Here is a 22,232-nt window from a genome sequence, read left to right as displayed (position 1 = left end):
TGTGTGTGTGGGTACGTGTGTGTGTGTGTGTGGGTACGTGTGTGTGTGTGTGTACGTGTGTGTGTGTGTGTGGGTACGTGTGTGTGTGTGGGTACGTGTGTGTGTGTGGGTACGTGTGTGTGGGCACGTGTGTGTGTGTGTGTGGGTACGTGTGTGTGTGGGTACGTGTGTGTGTGTGGGTGGGTGCGGGAGTACGGGTGCGCGGGAGTACGCGTGCGTGCGCGTGTGTTGTGCGTGTGCGTGTGTTGTGCCTGTGTGTGTGTTGTGCCTGTGTGTGTGTGTTGTGCCTGTGTGTGTGTGTTGTGCCTGTGTGTGTGTGTTGTGCCTGTGTGTGTGTGTTGTGCCTGTGTGTGTGTGTGTGTGTGTGTGTGTGTGTGTGTGTGTGTGTGTGGGAGTACGTGTGTGTGTGTGTGTGTGTGGGAGTACGTGTGTGTGTGTGTGGGAGTACGTGTGTGTGTGGGAGTACGTGTGTGTGTGTGGGAGTACGTGTGTGTGTGGGAGTACATGTGTGTGTGGGAGTACGTTACATTTACATTTAAGTCATTTAGCAGACGCTCTTATCCAGAGCGACTTACAAATTGGTACATTCACCTTATGACATCCAGTGGAACAGTCACTTTACAATAGTGCATCTAAATCTTAAAGGGGCGGGGAATACTTATCCTATCCTAGGTATTCCTTAAAGAGGTGGGGTTTCAGGTGTCTCCGGAAGGTGGTGATTGACTCCTCTGTCCTGGCGTCGTGAGGGAGTTTGTTCCACCATTGGGGGCCAGAGCAGCGAACAGTTTTGACTGGGCTGAGCGGGAGCTGTACTTCCTCAGTGGTAGGGAGGCGAGCAGGCCAGAGGTGGATGAACGCAGTGCCCTTGTTTGGGTGTAGGGCCTGATCAGAGCCTGGAGGTACTGAGGTGCCGTTCCCCTCACAGCTCCGTAGGCAAGCACCATGGTCTTGTATCGGATGCGATCTTCAACTGGAAGCCAGTGGAGAGAACGGAGGAGCGGGGTGACGTGAGAGAACTTGGGAAGGTTGAACACCAGACGGGCTGCGGCGTTCTGGATGAGTTGAAGGGGTTTAATGGCACAGGCAGGGAGCCCAGCCAACAGCGAGTTGCAGTAATCCAGACGGGAGATGACAAGTGCCTGGATTAGGACCTGCGCCGCTTCCTGTGTGAGGCAGGGTCGTACTCTGCGGATGTTGTAGAGCATGAACCTACAGGAACGGGCCACCGCCTTGATGTTGGTTGAGAACGACAGGGTGTTGTCCAGGATCACACCAAGGTTCTTAGCGCTCTGGGAGGAGGACACAATGGAGTTGTCAACCGTGATGGCGAGATCATGGAACGGGCAGTCCTTCCCCGGGAGGAAGAGCAGCTCCGTCTTGCCGAGGTTCAGCTTGAGGTGGTGATCCGTCATCCACACTGATATGTCTGCCAGACATGCAGAGATGCGATTCGCCACCTGGTCATCAGAAGGGGAAAGGAGAAGATTAGTTGTGTGTCGTCTGCATAGCAATGATAGGAGAGACCATGTGAGGTTATGACAGAGCCAAGTGACTTGGTGTATAGCGAGAATAGGAGAGGGCCTAGAACAGAGCCCTGGGGGACACCAGTGGTGAGAGCGCGTGGTGAGGAGACAGATTCTCGCCACGCCACCTGGTAGGAGCGACCTGTCAGGTAGGACGCAATCCAAGCGTGGGCCGCGCCGGAGATGCCCAACTCGGAGAGGGTGGAGAGGAGGATCTGATGGTTCACAGTATCGAAGGCAGCCGATAGATCTAGAAGGATGAGAGCAGAGGAGAGAGAGTTAGTTTTAGCAGTGCGGAGCGCCTCCGTGATACAGAGGAGAGCAGTCTCAGTTGAATGACTAGTCTTGAAACCTGACTGATTTGGATCAAGAAGGTCATTCAGAGAGAGATAGCGGGAGAGCTGGCCAAGGACGGCACGTTCAAGAGTTTTGGAGTGAAAAGAAAGAAGGGATACTGGTCTGTAATTGTTGACATCGGAGGGATCGAGTGTAGGTTTTTTCAGAAGGGGTGCAACTCTCGCTCTCTTGAAGACGGAAGGGACGTAGCCAGCGGTCAGTGATGAGTTGATGAGCGAGGTGAGGTAAGGGAGAAGGTCTCCGGAAATGGTCTGGAGAAGAGGGGAGGGATAGGGTCAAGCGGGCAGGTTGTTGGGCGGCCGGCCGTCACAAGACGCGAGATTTAATCTGGAGAGAGAGGGGAGAAAGAGGTCAGAGCACAGGGTAGGGCAGTGTGAGCAGAACCAGCGGTGTCGTTTGACTTAGCAAACGAGGATCGGATGTCGTCGACCTTGGTGGTGAGAGCGTGTGTGTGGGAGTAGGTGTGTGTGGGAGTAGGTGTGTGTGGGAGTAGGTGTGTGTGGGAGTAGGTGTGTGTGGGAGTAGGTGTGTGTGGGAGTAGGTGTGTGTGGGAGTAGGTGTGTGTGGGAGTAGGTGTGTGTGGGAGTAGGTGTGTGTGGGAGTAGGTGTGTGTGGGAGTAGGTGTGTGTGGGAGTAGGTGTGTGTGGGAGTAGGTGTGTGTGGGAGTAGGTGTGTGTGGGAGTAGGTGTGTGTGGGAGTAGGTGTGTGTGGGAGTAGGTGTGTGTGGGAGTAGGTGTGTGTGGGAGTAGGTGTGTGTGGGAGTAGGTGTGTGTGGGAGTAGGTGTGTGTGGGAGTGGGTGTGTGGTGTGGTGTGTGTGGGAGTAGGTGTGTGTGGGTGGGGTAGGGAGTGGTGTGTGTGGGGAGGGTGTAGGTGGGAGTAGGTGGTGGGGAGTAGGTGGGAGTAGGTGGGAGTAGGTGGGAGTGGTGGGAGTAGGTGGGAGTAGGTGGGAGTAGGTGGGAGTACGTGGGAGTGTGGGGGTACGTGGGTGTAGGTGGGAGTGTGGTGGGAGTACGTGGGAGTAGGTGGGAGTGCGTGGGGGGAGTACGTGTGCGTGGGAGTACGTGTGTGTGGGAGTACGTGTGCGTGTGTTATGCCTGTGTGTGTGTTATGCCTTTGTGTGGGAGTGTGTGTTATGCCTGTGTGTGGGAGTACGTGTGTTATGCCTGTGTGTGGGAGTACGTGTGTGTGTGCGCTCACTTGTGTGTTTCCTCTCCTTCTACATTGGCGTTCCACTCCAAGTCCCAGCTTAAGTGGCGTAAACCTTCAGCCTCACAGGAGCTCAGGGAAGCCTATTCCTGCCCAGCTTTCAGCAGCTAACATCCAGACTAAGGGCTTTATTCACCACTGGATCAATAGGAGATAGAGAGAAACCCACGCTTGAAAATTGACCTTGAAAGACATGCATTTCAGTTTTTCAAGTGATGCATCAATGCCAGGTGCTACTTTGAGGAGGTCTAAGTTTTCTCTCTTACGTTGTCGTTTTACTGGGATATTACAGAGAGACAATGTTGACTCCTTCTCTAGACTGTCCTCCATGTCTTTCTGAAGCATCTATCTCCAATTTATTTGTATTTTTTTAGTTCTGTTGTCCTTCAGCTGCGGCCCACAAGGTCTCAGTCCGGAATGTTTGGTTAGAGGACGCTTTTATTTTGATAAAGATGAGCTGGCACAGACAGGAATGTCACAACCCGAGTGCTTTGAATTCCTCTGTCCCAAAGAGGATGAATATGACTTAATTATCCCAGCCACTGGATTCAGTGATTAGACCAAGCTTGTGTCCAAAATGGCACCCTATTCCGTATATAGTGCACTGCTTTTGGAGAGTGTTCTTTCCCTGACCGATAGAGAGGGGGGTAGTCAAGTGAATGAAATATTCTGCTGAACATGTTCTAATGTAGTGAACAAACACAGGGCAAAGCTTACTGTTTAGAACAAATGTGATGGACCTCTATTCCTTTTATGGCATGTTCAGTCCCCCAGTTGCATTTCTCAAAGTAGCACCTGGCATTGATACATCACTTGGAACAAAATGAAACAAGGCACGTGTCTGGTGCTGCCGTGTCCTCCATAGATTTTCCCTGTTAGACATGGCTCGCATGTACAGCGTATCCCATCCAGCAACATTTACCATTTCATTTCCATCGTGCGTCACAGCAGACATTCTTCAGATCAGATAATGGATCTTCCGCTGGAATTTAGCCTTTCATGTCGCCAATGAAAGATTCCGTCATTATCTAAGACTAGGATTGTTATTCTTGTCCTTTAGATACCAGAGGGGTTTCTCTCTCACTCCGTCAGTACTATCATACAGTATGGGAGTGATTCAGGACACCCCACTGTGAGCAATCAAGACATGATTGCACCAGCAGATTACTCTACAAACGCTTCCTTGACTCATCTCCTTGAGAGACTGGCTTGCGTCCCGAATGGCACCCTATGCCCTTTATCGCGCACTACTTTTGACCAGGGCCCCCACCGTAGGGCACGATAAAGGGCATAGGGTGCCATTTGGGAAGCACAAACCTGGAATTCCGCATTGCTCTGCGGTTAAGTAAGATAACAGGACGCCATTGGAGTTCTGTTAAAAGTGTTTGCTTTGAGACTGAAGAAGAGGAGGCTAGAAACCACAATGCCGTGAAATGATGGTCCGGTCTTAGAGGGAGAGCTGCTTCGGTTTGGCTTCATTGTTGACGCTCTTCTTTTTTCTTTTTTTTTTACATATTAGCATTTTGTTTACTGCAGCCCCAGACTTTAAATTGCCTGTTCGTTTTCCTCAGTCTGCCTGTCTTCAGTAGCCTCCTCGGTCTGCCTGTCTTCAGTAGCCTCCTCGGTCTGCCTGTCTTCAGTAGCCTCCTCGGTCTGTCTGTCTTCAGTAGCCTCCTCGGTCTGTCTGTCTTCAGTAGCCTCCTCGGTCTGTCTGTCTTCAGTAGCCTCCTCGGTCTGTCTGTCTTCAGTAGCCTCCTCGGTCTGTCTGTCTTCAGTAGCCTCCTCGGTCTGTCTTCAGTAGCCTCCTCGGTTTGCCTGTCTTCAGTAGCCTAGCGATCGGATGTTGTCGTGGAATATGGTGCTGGCTGCTGAGTCCGTCTGAGGCCTGCACCTTTGTCTTTGCTGTCCATCGCTTTCAATGAGAGCTGTCAAGCTTCGATCTACACACAGTACACACACACTGTACACGCAGCCAGTGCTTCAAAGGCTGTCTGCCTGTGTGCTGGAGCAGTGAAAGTCCTTGTGCCCGTCAACAGACAACTCTGCTGCCTGTCACGCTGATCTGAAATGGCAGGCAAACAGCCTGGCAGGCAGATTCCCTCTATCACAGAGAGGAAAGACATCTTCTGTTATGCCAGATGCTACACACACTCTCTAGCTGTGTATTCCTGGGTCACCTTCACCTCAGATGATAACATGAGGAGCTCCAGACAACTTATTGAGTGTATGCCTCATAATGAGGCCATTGATCTCCTTGTATATGAGAACTACACCTATTGAACTGAAGCAACACATTCCATGTTTATTTGATTGAAATCTAAATGGATTGTTCTGATTGTGGTCATGTCTCATCTTTGTAGACTGTGTTTTGACATGTGTGTCGTTGTGAGAGACTGTTAGCCTATGTTATTATGTTCATACTAATCGGCGTATCCAGACCTGGCATGTCCCCACAAGATAGATGTGGAATCACAGCTGAGAGCGTGACTAACATGGATCAACGCCAGGTCTGTGTTGACCGTCAAACAGAAACTTCTGAGGCCGTATCATCAAGACCCAGGAATGCATGCGGAGGTCTTATCACGTAGAGTTTACACCCTTCTCCTGTGTGTCATGGGGCCATTTGCACAGTGCTGGGAAAACCCTTGTTCTCTCGGTTTATTCACTTTATCCCTCCCTCATTGTCCTTGAAAGGACATCTCTCTTTTTCATTCTCTCCCTCCCTCTACTGCTCCTTCTCTCTCCCTCCCTCTACTGCTCCTTCTCTCTCCCTCTCTCTACTGCTCCTTCTCTCTCCCTCCCTCTAATGCTCCTTCTCTCTCCCTCCCTCCCTCCCTCTCTCCCTCTACTGCTCCTTCTCTCTCCCTCCCTCTACTGCTCCTTCTCTCTCCCTCCCTCTACTGCTCCTTCTCTCTCCCTCCCTCTACTGCTCCTTCTCTCTCCCTCCCTCTACTGCTCCTTCTCTCTCTCTGCCCTCCTCTCCCTCCCTACTGCTCCTTCCTCCCTCTACTGCTCCTTCTCTCCTTCTCTCTCTCCCTCTACTGCTCCTTCTCTCTCTCCCTCTACTGCTCCTTCTCTCTCCCTCCCTCTACTGCTCCTTCTCTCTCCTCCCTCTACTCTCTTCTCTCTCTCCCTCTACTGCTCCTTCTCTCTCCCTCCCTCTACTGCTCCTTCTCTCTCCCTCCCTCTACTGCTCCTTCTCTCTCTCCCTCCCTCTCTACTGCTCCTTCTCTCTCCCTCCCTCTACTGCTCCTTCTCTCTCCCTCCCTCTACTGCTCTCTCTCTCTCCCCTCCCTCTACTGCTCCTTCTCTCGCTCTCCCTCCCTCTACTGCTCCTTCTCTCTCCCTCCTCTACTGCTCCTTCTCTCTCCCTCCTCTCTGCTCTCCTTCTCTCTCCCTCCTCTGCTCCTTCTCTCTCTCTCTCTCTCCCTCTACTGCTCCTTCTCTCTCTCTCTCTCTCTCTCCCTCCCTCTACTGCTCCTCTCTCTCCCTCCCTCTACTGCTCCTTCTCTCTCCCTCCTCTACTGCTCCTGCTCCTCTCTCTCCCTCCTCTACTGCTCCTTCTCTCTCCCTCCCTCTACTGCTCCTTCTCTCTCCTCTCCTCTACTGCTCCTTCTCTCTCTCTCTCTCTCTCTCTCTCTCTCTCTCTCTCTCTCTCTCTCTCTCTCTCTCTCTCTCTCTCTCTCTCTCTCTCTCTCTCTCTCTCTCTCTCTCTCGCTCTCTCTCCCTCCCTCTACTGCTCCTTCTCTCTCTCTCTCTCGCTCTCTCTCCCTCCCTCTACTGCTCCTTCTCTCTCCCTCCCTCTACTGCTCCTTCTCTCTCTCTCTCTCTCTCTCTCTCTCTCTCGCTCTCTCTCCCTCCCTCTACTGCTCCTTCTCTCTCCCTCCCTCTACTGCTCCTTCTCTCTCCCTCCCTCTACTGCTCCTTCTCTCTCCCTCCATCTACTGCTCCTTCTCTCTCTCTCTCTCTCTCTCTCTCTCCTCTCTCTCTCTCTCTCTCTCTCTCTCGCTCTCTCTCCCTCCCTCTACTGCTCCTTCTCTCTCCCTCCTCTACTGCTCCTTCTCCCTCCCTCTACTGCTCCTTCTCTCTCCCTCCCTCTACTGCTCCTTCTCTCTCCCTCCCTCTACTGCTCCTTCTCTCTCCCTCCCTCTACTGCTCCTTCTCTCTCCCTCCCTCTACTGCTCCTTCTCTCTCTCTCTCTCTCGCTCTCTCTCCCTCCCTCTACTGCTCCTTCTCTCTCTCTCTCTCTCGCTCTCTCTCCCTCCCTCTACTGCTCCTTCTCTCTCTCTCTCGCTCTCTCTCCCTCTGTACCTCTGAGTCATAATGAGATCTTGGGTAACCACCAGGTCTGTTCAAATGCAGGCGGCAGCCAGAAAAACACCTCTGTAAACATTCCTCTCCAGCATAAAGGTTCCTTACCCCCGACCTCTGCTGGGCTGTGAGCCTGATAAACACAACAAGGTCTGCAGTCTGGCCTCGTCTTGAGTTTCCCGCTAACGTTGTCTTGCCTCGTTTATATGTGACCATCTTGTTATTTTGCACCGTGCAGCTTTCTCATAGCCTTGTAATAGACCCTGTTTGTCTGTCTGTCTCCCGGTGCTAGCGGGCTAGCCTTTTACCTTCAGTTAGCATCAACTGTCTGTTGGCTTCCTCGCTTAGTCAGCTGACCTGGTTTTGTCGGTTTGTTTTGTGTTCTGAAGACTGCGTTCTGGGAAAGGTGACCATTATGAGAAGGAAACCACTGTCAGCAGTCGCAGTAGAAAAACAAAATGGTCTCCACAATCGAAAGATAACTGTGGGGAAGAGCAATACAGGGTACTTTTCCAACATTTTAATGCCAAGGATCAAAGGATTCAGGAAGGAAGTGTAATGCGAAAATAGAGCACTTGAGCAAACCCTTGGTCTTCAAACCAGCCCCTAACAGGCCCTCGAGGAAGAATGCCTAATCTTCCTCTGAGACGCAGAGAGATGCCTCTTCATATTTGTTCAACAAAGGCAGATAAATAGAGACCTAAGCCTCCACTTCCAGGGGTCCTTCTCTCCTTGACTCTGAAGTAGGCTGTAATCACCCGAGAGCAGGAGAGAAAGCTTCCACCTTCTTGGAACCCGAATGTCAGAACCCTGGGCTTGTTTTGCTTGGGAGTCCATCACCCTGGTAACAGACGTGCTGTGTGTGTTGAGTACTTTGACTCAGGACAGTGTTTTGATGTGATTCAGTCAAAAATATGTGTACATATAATATTGATCTCATTCAATGCATTCATGACCTCAACCTGGTACTATGTTGACAGCTGAACGAACAACATGCCAAGAAACTCCACTGTATTTGACCCACTATTTATTTGACCGTTAGATGGTGACCAACTCGCTCAGTCGTAGCAGAAGCTTTCATCTCATTATATCCTGCTTGGAACCATTACTAATTACCCCCCTCCTCTTCCCACAATATAACCGTTATGAAGCTGAGCAAATGGAGGCCCGACTGCAGTTAGATGGATAAAATAAATAGCGTGTGACATTGGCGAGAAAAGGTTACGTCCCAAAGTTAATGAAGCGTCCCTGTTTATCACAGGAGAGCAAGGGAGATGGATGGAGAGTGAGAGAGAGAGACTGCAGTTACACCCAACTCACTCACCTCAATAAAACCCCTGCCCCCGCCTTGCCTTGACGGTCGCTGGACGCTCACCACTTTATCAGCTTCAGTCAGGAGGTCACGTGTTTTACACCCTCCGCGTCACGTCCCGGCGTGGATCATAACGCCCCCGGAACAGACTGGTTCCTCCGGTTTACCATCCCAAAAAATCTAATTCAATTCGAGGGATAATTACGTTTAGGGGGATAATGTCTATGGAGGCCGTTACAAATTGAAAAGAATAGCTTGGAAAGATTTCTTTAATCACTGTACTGTAATCAATAGCTAATCTAGCTTTGCAAATTAGGAAGAATGGGTCTTCTTTTTTTTTTGCGAAGGCTTTGTCACCACCTGTACTCCAGACCTGGGTTCAAATACTATTTGAAATCTTTCAAATACTTAGTGGTTGCTCGAATCTGCCTGGCGTGTCAGATAGTCGGGTTTTGCATGTTTCCAGCTAATGTGTTGGCACCAGCAAAGCCCAATAAAGCCCACAGAAAGTATTTGAACCCCAGGACTGGCATCTTCTTGGAACAACAGAAGGAAATGGCTCCTCATTCAACTGTAGATGAGTATAAATCAATTCCCTTAGATGGAGGAAAGGTCAATATAATACATTTCATCCCTCCTGTGCTGCAGTTACATGTGGATTGACTTGACTAGAGGTTTTTAGGAAAGGTCAGAACAATTTAAATTCACTTTGTTATACCTTCTGAATGGAACGTGATCTCAGCCTGATATCCCATCCTGTCTTTAACTGGACTTCCATCCAATCATCGGAAGGGTCAATCTCAAACTTGAGCGAAATGATTTCCTTTCATTTCTTCGAAACTCGTTAATATGTCATAGTGTGGCGTGTGCATAATGAGGTGTGTTTTCTGTCTGTCATTGTGAAGCATCTAGACTGAGACATCTTCTCTCTCCGGTCTCTCTGCAGTGTCTGAGGACGTTGGTGGGCCACACGGGGGGCGTGTGGTCGTCCCAGATGAGGGACAACATCATCATCAGCGGCTCCACCGACCGGACGCTGAAGGTCTGGAACGCGGAGACGGGCGACTGTATCCACACCCTGTATGGGCATACCTCAACGGTGCGCTGTATGCACCTGCACGAGAAAACGTATGTACTGACGGACTGTTTACCCAACAGGTTGTGAGCTTTCAAATGGACCAGTAGTTGTCCGACACGAGTTGACAAACATACTCGATTCTATTCCTGGTATCAAAACAGCATGTATTACAAGTATACCGGGCAGTAAAATAACACATCAATGGAACTCTACAACATGTCAATGTGCCTCATGAAGTGTAGTTTGGGTCTCATCGGGACTGAATAGAACCAAAGTGGCCGTCTAAGTGATCCGCCACTCCTCTCTAGTGCTCTTCCTGCCTCGGGGCCGATGAGGTTTTGTGCAACATTTAGATTACTCACTCAGAGGAAGTGAAGGGCCTCTGGCGGCTGCAGGGCTTGACAGTGGAAGAACGGTGATTTCCATCTTTGTCAGTGCTGGATGCCGGAAGCCGTTTTGTAACTTATGGTGTACGCCTCCCAATTCTTTATGAACCTGTTTTTCCACTTTCTGTGCCGGAGGGGTTGCAGGTTTAGGAGGGGTGGGTATTGTGTCCTGGGGGTTTTGTGTACGTTCATGTACCAGCATGACGATGGCCTTGAGAAGGAGAATGAGAATTTATGTATTTCCTGTTTTGCTTTCATCAACTGTCATCATGGGAATGAGGGCTAGAGGTCAACCTATTGAATTTACTGCCAGTAAATCACGACCATGAAGGATACGTGTCTGCGAGGCCCTGGCAAAAACACCATTTTGTTTGTCAAGATTCCCATCAAAACTGTTACACAAACTTTGGTAATCATAAAATAAATTGCCTTGATCCAAATGAATCCAATCTAATCAGTGGATTTGAGCCAAAAACACTCCGCCTGTAACTCTCAGACATTCAGCCTGCTTTAGATTTGATAAAGTCCTGCAAGAATAGACTAGTGTTTTGAATGTGTCATCAATCCGTCTCCTCTTTCTTCTCCCAGGGTGGTGAGTGGTTCTCGCGACGCCACGCTGCGCGTGTGGAACGTGGAGACGGGCCAGTGTTTACACGTCCTCATGGGCCACGTGGCGGCGGTGCGCTGCGTCCAGTACGACGGCCGCAGGGTGGTCAGCGGGGCCTACGACTTCATGGTCAAGGTCTGGGACCCCGAGACTGAGACCTGCCTCCACACGCTGCAAGGCCACACCAACAGAGTCTACTCACTACAGGTCTGTGTACACGCGCTGTCTCGTATTTATTTACATTCGAGTCATCTAGCAGACGCTCTTATCCAGAGCCACTTATAGGAGCAATTAGGGTTAAGTGCCTTGCTCAAGGGCCACATCGGCATAGGTTTCACCTAGTCGACTCGGGGATTTGAACCAGCAACCTTTCGGTTACTGGCCCAACGCTCTTAACCGCTAGGCTACCTGCCGCAAACGCTCACTAACACTCACACACACCACAGAGTCCATCATTATATTATATTATCATGCGATTAATGTCTGAAGATTTGTATAGTGACTTAGTCTATTGGATTTTAATCTGCAGTCCTCGAAGTGAACCGTGTATTTAAACTGTGCATTTAAACAGTGAAAAATCAAGCCCTTCTCATCAAAGAGCACCCTGCCCCAACGACATTCCTTTTATGTCCTACTATTTGGCAGCCCTCTAGGAATAAAACACGAAAGGAATCCATTTAACACGCCGCCATAGAAGTCCTCTACTCAAATCAAATCCCTTCATATATCCACTGTACAGTTTGGTGTAAATTATAATCATCTCTTTTGAAAGTGTACAACAGGGTCCCATCTGGTTCATACAGTGCCTAACGCGTCCATAAAACAAGAACGATAGAGCTCGGAGGACTTAGAGAACGCAGAGCCCTTTAAAACAGTGTTTCCAGTTGGTGCTTTGAACCGCCATTCCACAATATGATAAGGTGGTTGCCATGTGAACCACACTGGTTGGGAAAGAGCCGCAAAAAAATAGTCCCTCTGTCTGTTGTATCCAAGGCAGCAGAGCAGCAGTACGATGGGTTTTTCTCAACTCCTTCTCTTTCTACGTTGCAGTAACATTATATAAACAGAACATTGGTGTGAGTCTGGTTCACACACACACACACACACACACACACACACACACACACACACACACACACACACACACACACACACACAGCAGTAGTAGTGTTAAAAGGTTAATGGATTCCTCTGCCTCGTGTCCTCGACGATGTCCTCTCCCTTTATGTCTCTCTCGCTCTCTGTGTGATGACGGAGCAGTTTAGAGCCACAACTATCACCTTCAGAGAGAGAGGCTGCATCCCAAATGGCTCCCTTCTCCCTTCATAGTGCACTGCTTTAGACCAGGCTCAAAGGTAGTTCATCTGAATAGGAGAGAGAGGTTTACTGTTCAGATGGACAGATGCCCTCCACTCTATACACTATATGTGACACTGACTTTGAAAAAGCTGTACAAATCCATACTATTAATTAGATCGAATCAATTAATGTGATATTATATGAATGCTAATTAATTGAATATTATCTAGAAAAGCCTTATTTGACTCCGATTCGATGGATTCACCAGACACATCCGATCTGAATTCCAATGTGGAATTCATTATTTTCCACTACATTTTGTCATATAGAACTGGATCCTCCTCTTTCCTCCGTCGTTTGCTCTTTGGGTTCTGTCCCAGGGTCCTGTAAAGTCTCTCTGATAACTGCTGATGGGAAAAGGGCTTCATGAATACATTCTATTGATTGATTCCATGCTAGAATAGAAATGACTGGAATATGTTGGTGTCAAACGGAATGAATCTCAATAACTGGATCATCCTTCCACCCCTCCAGTTTGATGGGATCCACGTGGTGAGCGGTAGCCTGGACACGTCTATCCGGGTGTGGGATGTGGAGACGGGTAACTGCATCCACACTCTGACAGGTCACCAGTCCCTCACCAGCGGCATGGAGCTCAAAGACAACATCCTGGTCTCGGGCAACGCCGACTCCACCGTCAAGATCTGGGACATCAAGACGGGACAGTGCCTGCAGACGTTGCAAGGTGAGTCTGTCGCCAGGTCGTCAACGCCCTCGTTGGAATTCATTAAGAACCGCTTTGCAATGGAAAACGGGGTGTTTCTCATTGGACAAGTTCAGGTAGTCCCTCCCTGTTTCAGCCCGTTTTCTTCTGTTTGGTGGTTTGTAAATACAACCATGTTTGATTGATTGGTTGATTTGATATGACTTATATAGTGCGTTCTTGACTCTCAAAATGCTTTACATTGTATGGGGGAAACTGCCTTCAAACTCCCATCTACCACAGGCAACTCTACAACCTCTTTTTATCTGTAAGTGGTAAAATGTCTGGAATTGGCCAATTTTGGACCCGAGCAAAAGGCTGTTGCTCCGAGATATTCACTCAATGATGTGCTTGGCTGTGCATGGCCAAACAGAGCCAACACATTGTGTTCCAGCCGGCCAGCCACTCTCCAGATAGGGGTCATTTCCCTGGCTCAGGATGTTAGTGTAACAGTTCTCTCAGCCATTAGCACTAAGTACCTTTACCTTGAATGGGGAGAAATGGAGAAACCCTTACTGTGGAGCTGCACTGTTTTCTGCCAGTGCTAATTTCCCCCCAAATGGCCTTATTAGTGAACTACAATCCCAACGATTCCCATGGAACTACAACTCACACGTGTCCCCTCCCCTTGGAACAAAGGGAATAGATATCGCCCTGTTTTAGAATGAGAGAGAAGAGGGGAGGATATGAGAGGAGGCGTGAAAGAGGGGGTGATGGCCCTGCATGAGGATGAGAGAGAAGAGGGGAGGATATGAGAGGAGGGGTGATGGCCCTGCATGAGGATGAGAGAGAAGAGGGGAGGATATGAGAGGGGTGATGGCCCTGCATGAGGATGAGAGAGAAGAGGGGAGGATATGAGAGGAGGGGTGAAAGAAGGGGTGATGGCCCTGCATGAGGATGAGAGAGAAGAGGGGAGGATATGAGAGGAGGGGTGAAAGAGGGGGTGATGGCCCTGCATGAGGATGAGAGAGAAGAGGGGAGGATATGAGAGGAGGGGTGATGGCCCTGCATGAGGATGAGAGAGAAGAGGGGAGGATATGAGAGGAGGGGTGAAAGAGGGGGTGATGGCCCTGCATGAGGATGAGAGAGAAGAGGGGAGGATATGAGAGGAGGGGTGATGGCCCTGCATGAGGATGAGAGAGAAGAGGGGAGGATATGAGAGGAGGGGTGATGGCCCTGCATGAGGATGAGAGAGAAGAGGGGAGGATATGAGAGGAGGGGTGAAAGAAGGGGTGATGGCCCTGCATGAGGATGAGAGAGAAGAGGGGAGGATATGAGAGGAGGGGTGATGGCCCTGCATGAGGATGAGAGAGAAGAGGGGAGGATATGAGAGGAGGGGTGATGGCCCTGCATGAGGATGAGAGAGAAGAGGGGAGGATATGAGAGGAGGGGTGAAAGAAGGGGTGATGGCCCTGCATGAGGATGAGAGAGAAGAGGGGAGGATATGAGAGGAGGGGTGATGGCCCTGCATGAGGATGAGAGAGAAGAGGGGAGGATATGAGAGGAGGGGTGAAAGAAGGGGTGATGGCCCTGCATGAGGATGAGAGAGAAGGGGAGAGGATATGAGAGGAGGGGTGATGGCCCTGCATGAGGATGAGAGAGAAGAGGGGAGGATATGAGAGGAGGGGTGAAAGAGGGGGTGATGGCCCTGCATGAGGATGAGAGAGAAGAGGGGAGGATATAAGAGGAGGGGTGATGGCCCTGCATGAGGATGAGAGAGAAGAGGGGAGGATATGAGAGGAGGGGTGATGGCCCTGCATGAGGATGAGAGAGAAGAGGGGAGGATATGAGAGGAGGGGTGAAAGAAGGGGTGATGGCCCTGCATGAGGATGAGAGAGAAGAGGGGAGGATATGAGAGGAGGGGTGAAAGAGGGGGTGATGGCCCTGCATGAGGATGAGAGAGAAGAGGGAGATTATGAGAGGAGGGGTGAAAGAAGGGGTGATGGCCCTGCATGAGGATGAGAGAGAAGGCAAGAAGGGCATTCTATGCTATCAAAAGGAACCTATAATTCCACATACCAATTAGGATCTAGCTTAAAAAAAACACTTGAATCAGTTATAGAACCCATTGCCCTTTATAGTTGTAATGTCTGGGTTCCGCTCACCAACCAAGAATTCACCAAATGGGACAAACACCAAATTGAGACTGCATGCAGAATTCTACAAAATCGATCCTCAGTGTACCACGTAAAACACCAAATAATGCATGCAGAGCAGAATTAGGCCGATACCCGCTAATTATCAAAATCCCTAGAAGGAAGCGATTCACAAACCTTACATAACAAAGCCATCACCTACAGAGAGATTAACCTGGAGAAGAGCCCCCTAAGAAAGCTGGTCCTGGGGCTCTGCTCACAAACACACCCCACAGAGCCCCAGGACAGCACAATTACACCCAACCAAATCATGAAAAAACAAAAAGATAATTACTTGGCAAATTGGAAAGAATTTACAAAAAAACAGCGAGGACTATAATGGTATTTGGCCATAATCAGAGACTACACAGTGGCAGAATACCTGACCACTGTGACTGACCCAAAATGTAAAGAAATATTTGATTATGTACAGACTCACTGAGCATAGCCTTGCTATTGAGAAAGGCCACTGAAGGCAGAACTGGCCACAAAATGAGGTGGAAACTGAGCTGCACTTCCTAACCTCCTCCCTCAGATTACACAGACCCACAAAGAATTTGAAAACAAACCCAATTTTGATAAACTCCCATATCTACTGGGTGAAATAGCACAGTGTGCCCATCACAGCAGCAGATTTGTGACCTGTTGCCACATGAAAAGGCCAACCAGTGAAGAACTAATACAACATATATTTATTTTCCCTTTTGTTGTTGAACTATTTGCACATCATTACAACACTGTATATAGACATAATGACATTTGAAATGTCTTTATTCTTTTGGAACATTTGTGTGTTCATTTTTGTTGTCGGTTTCACTTGCTTTGGCAATGTAACATATGTTTCCCATGCCAATAAAGCCCTACATTGAAATGGAATTGAATTGAGAGGAGGATGAGGAGGAGGGATGAAGAAAGGTGGATGGGGTCTTGTCGGCGAGCGTGGCCCAGGTCCTGTCTTGTCGGCGAGCCTGGCCCAGGTCCTGTCTTGTCGGCGAGCCTGGCCCAGGTCCTGTCTTGTCGGCGAGCGTGGCCCATGAGGGGCATGACAACGGGGGGCGTGACTATCGGCCAAGAGGGCATGGAGGGGATGTGGTGCAGGGATTATGTAGGTCATGTAATTGGGTCAATGGGCAATTTCTGCCATTCATTCATTAGGCTTTTGTCTTATCTAAACACCCTAACAGGCAACTCACTGGCAGACACAGATGAGGTACTTAAGCTGAGAGGATAGGTAACGATGTAGACAGCTGCTTTGTTGTGGAAATGAAATGGGTGGGAGGGGGAGGGTGAAAGAGAGTGATATGTGGGGTGGTTGGCTGGGTACGTTGTCAAATCTTTGTGAGAAAGGCACAGTGCAAAATGTCTAGCCCTTTGAAAACACTAGACAGACGAAGGGAGAGGATGAGGGTTTACACTGCTTTCTGCTACTGGGAGCTCTGTTCAAATGAGATCTGTTGGTAGGCTAATGAACACAATTCCTAGTGTACTTCGTACAACGAATGATTTTGCATTCATAATGAACACATTTCATTGTGGACTGTAGTTCATCATATTACAGATTTCATCCCGATTAGTCCTCACTGTTTAGAGTTTTGTGGAATAACTGCTAGAAGATATTTTAATGTTGCCAGCCACATCTCTGAAACTGTGACTCTGTGTTTGTTTTAGTGTAAACTAGAGCAAATGTGGGGGATTTATCATCTGCATTTCTTTAGGGAATATTAGTCATTCACACAGAGACACACAGGGGCATCTCGTCGAAAGAGGAGGCAACAGTCACAGACACCACATTCTACACACCAAATGGGTGTTCCTGCCAGCTGCCACACACACCACACACACCGCTGTAGTGCCAACAGGCTGCAGTCAGCAGAGCTAGTCAGCAGCTGTAGATGGTGACAGCTCTATGCCCTGGGCTCCTCTCCTCTACTAGCCCATGATTTTCCATGGCAGACGGGGACAAGACAGGGTGCCTCGTTCCCCTGCCTTAACACTCTCCAGAAATAAACAGTGTAGTGTTTACCATCTCTAGCAGGTTTACCAGGTCTTCCACCAATGACCTCGCAACCAATGATCTCTTTCTATCGCACCTTTTCTCTTTGTTGGTTTCCTTTTTTCCCCTCCCTCGTTGAGTCCATCTAACTCTCTGCCTCTCTCTACGTTCTTGAAGAGTTATTGCGGGATTTTGGCAACGGGAGTCGGGTGAACTCACTGATTTTTTTTTATGTTTCTGTGTCCAGTATGAAGGAAGTTAGAGGTAGTTTGGCGACCCAATGCTAACTAGCGTTAGCGCAATTGATGGAAGTCGCATCAACTTCAAGTAATTGCGCTAATGCTAGTTACCATTTTTGTGTCTCTAAAGTTGCTATCTGAGTTCATCTGACTCTGGGGAAGTAGACGTTAAAGGGACACTACAGCGAAAAGGAGAAACTAGCTATTTATCTCCTTCACACATTCTCTCACTCTTCTCTCTCTGCCCCTCTCCACCACCAGGTCCCCACAAGCACCAGAGCGCCGTGACGTGCCTGCAGTTCAACAAGAACTTTGTCATCACCAGCTCGGACGACGGCACGGTGAAGCTGTGGGACCTGAAGACGGGCGAGTTCATCCGTAACCTGGTGACGCTGGAGAGCGGCGGCAGCGGTGGGGTGGTGTGGCGTATCCGCGCCTCCAACACCAAGCTGGTGTGTGCCGTGGGAAGCCGCAACGGCACAGAGGAGACAAAACTACTGGTGCTAGACTTTGACGTGGACATGAAGTGAGAGGAGAGGGGGGGGAAATGGTCGAGACGGGGACAAGTGAGGGGAGGGGAGGAGGGTTAAAGGGAGACGAGGATGAGATGGCTCAACATCGAGGGTGAACGTGCCCTAAACACTTCACTCCCGCACTCAGAAACAGCCCCACCCTACCCTCAATGCTACCACCGCCCCCTCCTTACCTCTCCCCTCCCCCTGTCGGTGGCAGTGTTCTGACAAGGCCACAGTCGCCAACCTCACCGGCCGGCACCCGCGCTTGTTACCCCTCCCACCTTAAGGGGGTGGAGTCCGAATCAGAAGGGGTGGGGTGGAAATGGGTGTGGCTTGAAACAGGGGTGTGGCTCGCCCGCACCTCTGCGGTAGGCTGGGAGGAAGAGGAAGAAGAGGGGTAGGAACAGACTCGTCCAATAAAGGAGGAAGAGAAGAAAGACAGGAACTCTTGAAGAAGTAACTCTGCGGCTTTAGAGGCAGCTTCTTCGCAAAACAGAGACTTGTTCACTCAAGCCTGACGCAAGCATTTGTTCAGATGTATAAAGATATATAATTTTTTATCCCCCACATAAAGCGCCAACTGACTATTTAATAGAAGAACAACACTGTATACAGTACACAAGGCAAAGACACAGGGATACATCAAATTCTCATCTGAGGAAATTAAGTGAATTGGAAAAGGGGTTTTATTAGAACACACAGACACACAATATTAGCTAAGTAAGGAGGTTCTTGTCGTCGGGGAGAGAATAAGAAACGACATGCCAAGAATCTGATTGGTCCCCAAACCAGGTATAAGCCTATAACATCAGACCCTATATCCTGTTCTCTGTTTGTTCCAGTCGTATTGTTCTTTTAGTTCCGGGGTTTGATTTCTTCAAAAAACACACAGGAGCACACGTACAACTGTGAATTTGCGTTCCTTTTGTAGCCATGTTCTTTCAATCAGTTCAAAGACGAGGATTTTTGTTTGTTTGTTTTTTGGTTGCCTGTTGTTGCCAACAGCAACAAGTCCCAGTATTAACCTGTTCCACTCACTACTTTGCTTTTGTTAACTCACCACGTTTTATTGTCTGTTTGGGTTGTTCTTTACATTCTTCTTTTCTTCTTCATAGCTGAAGTCTGTTAAGTCTCCAGATTTAGACGCGATGCTGTCCTGTGTTTTTCAACGAGTCTGGCTGGGTTGGTTCCTCAATGCTGGTTCTTACGTAGGGGGGAAGGGAGGTTGGGGTTCTCTTCTCGGAGCGCTTCGTGTGGAATAGCGTCCTCCCTCCCTCCCAGTACTGTTTTCCCAGTGGGTAAACTGTATTTATGCTGCTAGATAAAACTGAAATAAAGATGGAACTTTTACTCGCTGTGACGTTTTAGTCCCAGACTAAATTCCAAAATGGACTCTTCTAATGTTTTAAACAGACGACACACAAGAGAGAGAGAGAGAGAGAGAGAGAAACATGACAATAACAACCGTGGTTTTGTTGTTTTGTTTCTGCCACTGAAACTTGAGCCAAAACATGCCTCAGCGAGGCTGAGAGGAGAGAGTGTTGGACAAAGACAGGTTTGCCTGTGTAGAGGAAACGTGTGTGTGTGTGTGTGTGTGTGTGTGTGTGTGTGTGTGTGTGTGTGTGTGTGTGTGTGTGTGTGTGTGTGTGTGTGTGTGTGTGTGTGTGTGTGTGTGTGTGTGTGTGTGTGTGTGTGTGTGTGTGTGTGTGTGTAAATTGTTAACACATTCCTTCGGACAAAGCGCTTTCAGCCTGTTCTGTGGGGAACTGTCTAGATGCTGTGTGGACTGGCAGAGAGAAAAAAGAAAATAGCAGATTTTTTTTTTTAATGAGTGAATGAAAGAAAGAACTGTCCATCCATATGGGATTTGTTTCCATTCAAATGTTTGAAGCAACGGGTACAACTACAGTAGAAGGCAGGACAGTCTTAGTGTTATGAATATGACATATTACACGTTACAGTCAAACTGTTAAGCGCTAGCTAGCTCGCGTAGCAGTTAGCAGTCTAATGGTTTGTGAATGGAAAAAGTACCTACAGGCAACCTGGCTTCAAGTGAACAGAACAGAACATTGTAGCCAAAACGATTAGTTAAACTCAATCTCCCAAGAAAGGAGTCACACACAACTCAAGCAGAACTGTGAAAGTGGTTTGACACTGTATATTAAAAAAAAAACAATCTTGTTCTTTCTCCTCTCTCGTTTTATTTTTGAATCTGTTTTAATTTATGATCTGGTTTGAGAAATCAGATGCCGCAGGTGTTTTTATTTTTTCAGTTCATTCATGTAACTGCCTGGCTAAAAGAAAACGGACAGAGAAAAAAAACCTGAAAGGGATTGTGTATTTGTTTGATTCAACTTAGAATTTTTATTTTCTTATAACTTAAGTGCAATAAAATGTGCGTTTTTTTTTTTTTTTTCATTTCAAACATTTCAGTTGTCTGTTTTTCACTGGGTTATGTGTTAAATAAAGCGTCTTCGGTTTATTACATTACTGAGGGGAATACTTTCAAGTACTTTGTCTTTGGCGTACGTTTCAACACACACATCCACATCGCAAATGAAACCCGGTAACCACGATAACATGTAAGAGATCAAGTTTGTGAACACTAGCATGTTGAACAAATGAGGTTCACGGAACTGCAGTCACGGTTAAGTAGCGTGCTGGTGCTTGGTTCTTCTCCGCGCCAGTGTTCCTTGTGGTGTCAAGTCCCATAGTATTGAATTTACCGTGGCGACCGAAGCGCCTCACCACACCATATCACTAGTTTCATTCTGTATCCCGTTTTGCTATCCAACACTTGACCTCCACATTAGAACCTGTGAGCATATAAAACGAATGTATTCCTATGGGAACATGGACTACCTCCTCTCAACTTCACTGGGTTCCACTATGGACATCTAATATGCACCTGCACTGTTGAAATCCAGAATGGTTCGTATATTCAGGCAACTTCCAGTTTTAAGGCTGTTTCTCATCTGCATGTTGGCTAGTGATCTCCTTTTCTTGTTCAGGCTGCAGTATAAAGGGTCTCTAAAAATGCATGCTTTATTTTTACCTAGGCAAGTCAGTTAAAGAACAAATTCCTATTTTACAATGACGGCCTATAAAGGCAAGAAGACTGTAGGTAAAGTATCCCTTCATGCCTACTCCATCTGAGACTGCAGTCGTTGTGATGAATACAGACTGTAGGTAAAGTATCCCTTCATGCCTACTCCATCTGAGACTGCAGTCGTTGTGATGAATACAGACTGTAGGTAAAGTATCCCTTCATGCCTACTCCATCTGAGACTGCAGTCGTTGTGATGAATACAGACTGTAGGTAAAGTATCCCTTCATGCCTACTCCATCTGAGACTGCAGTCGTTGTGATGAATACAGACTGTAGGTAAAGTATCCCTTCATGCCTACTCCATCTGAGACTGCACTCGTTGTGATGAATACAGACTGTAGGTAAAGTATCCCTTCATGCCTACTCCATCTGAGACTGCAGTCGTTGTGATGAATACAGACTGTAGGTAAAGTATCCCTTCATGCCTACTCCATCTGAGACTGCAGTCGTTGTGATGCATACAGACTGTAGGTAAGTATCCCTTCATGCCTACTCCATCTGAGACTGCAGTCGTTGTGATGAATACAGACTGTAGGTAAAGTATCCCTTCATGCCTACTCCATCTGAGACTGCAGTCGTTGTGATGAATACAGACTGTAGGTAAAGTATCCCTTCATGCCTACTCCATCTGAGACTGCAGTCGTTGTGATGAATACAGACTGTAGGTACAGTATCCCTTCATGCCTACTCCATCTGAGACTGCAGTCGTTGTGATGAATACAGACTGTAGGTAAAGTATCCCTTCATGCCTACTCCATCTGAGACTGCAGTCGTTGTGATGAATACAGACTGTAGGTAAAGTATCCCTTCATGCCTACTCCATCTGAGACTGCAGTCGTTGTGATGAATACAGACTGTAGGTAAAGTATCCCTTCATGCCTACTCCATCTGAGACTGCAGTCGTTGTGATGAATACAGACTGTAGGTAAAGTATCCCTTCATGCCTACTCCATCTGGGACTGCAGTCGTTGTGATGAATACAGACTGGTTGTAGTTGGGATTTCTTTTTTTTAAGAATGGGATGATTTGGGCACAGGGGAGAAAATACATGCACTCTTATATGCCTGAGTGCAATTTAGTAAGATTTGCTGATATGAATCTCTAAAGGTTTTTGTAATGTCTGGGCTTCAAAGTTTCGTACCTGTAAAGACAAGACAACACCATTTATATTTATAAGACCGGCAACAGCACTGGAACAAGTTTCATACATTCTACACTCATTTTACTGACAGGATATATAGTTAAAGGTAACGAGCAACAAAAAGTCATTCTGAAAAGGCTCCCTGCAGGTACATTTCAACCAATGGAAGTTGCGGCCGACAGGTTTCTGAGTGGATAGCAAAGATACAGTAGCTTCATTACAAGACACTGATGTATATCCACAGCCACTCTTAAAGCA

At 48.1% G+C, this 22,232-nt stretch overlaps 1 protein-coding gene across 8 annotated transcripts in view; it reads left to right on the top strand.

Annotated features, from left to right (window-relative positions):
* LOC124013403 (F-box/WD repeat-containing protein 7-like) overlaps positions 1-20,215 on the top strand; it is a 271,295-nt gene extending 251,080 nt beyond the window's left edge. For all 8 annotated transcript variants that reach the window (XM_046327735.1, XM_046327736.1, XM_046327737.1 and 5 more), the window contains 4 exons: positions 9,657-9,838; positions 10,763-10,988; positions 12,615-12,825; positions 17,472-20,215. In XM_046327735.1, the coding sequence (XP_046183691.1) occupies positions 9,657-9,838; positions 10,763-10,988; positions 12,615-12,825; positions 17,472-17,740 (888 nt within the window). In that variant the 3' untranslated portion in view covers positions 17,741-20,215. The remainder of the gene's footprint in view (positions 1-9,656; positions 9,839-10,762; positions 10,989-12,614; positions 12,826-17,471) is intronic.
* The last annotated feature ends 2,017 nt before the right edge of the window (positions 20,216-22,232 follow it).

The sequence above is a fragment of the Oncorhynchus gorbuscha genome, linkage group LG24 (assembly GCF_021184085.1).
Source record: "Oncorhynchus gorbuscha isolate QuinsamMale2020 ecotype Even-year linkage group LG24, OgorEven_v1.0, whole genome shotgun sequence".
In the NCBI taxonomy this organism is placed as follows: Eukaryota; Metazoa; Chordata; class Actinopteri; order Salmoniformes; family Salmonidae; genus Oncorhynchus; species Oncorhynchus gorbuscha.
Note: the sequence above shows the minus strand (reverse complement) of the source record. Positions and strands in the feature narration are given on the sequence as shown.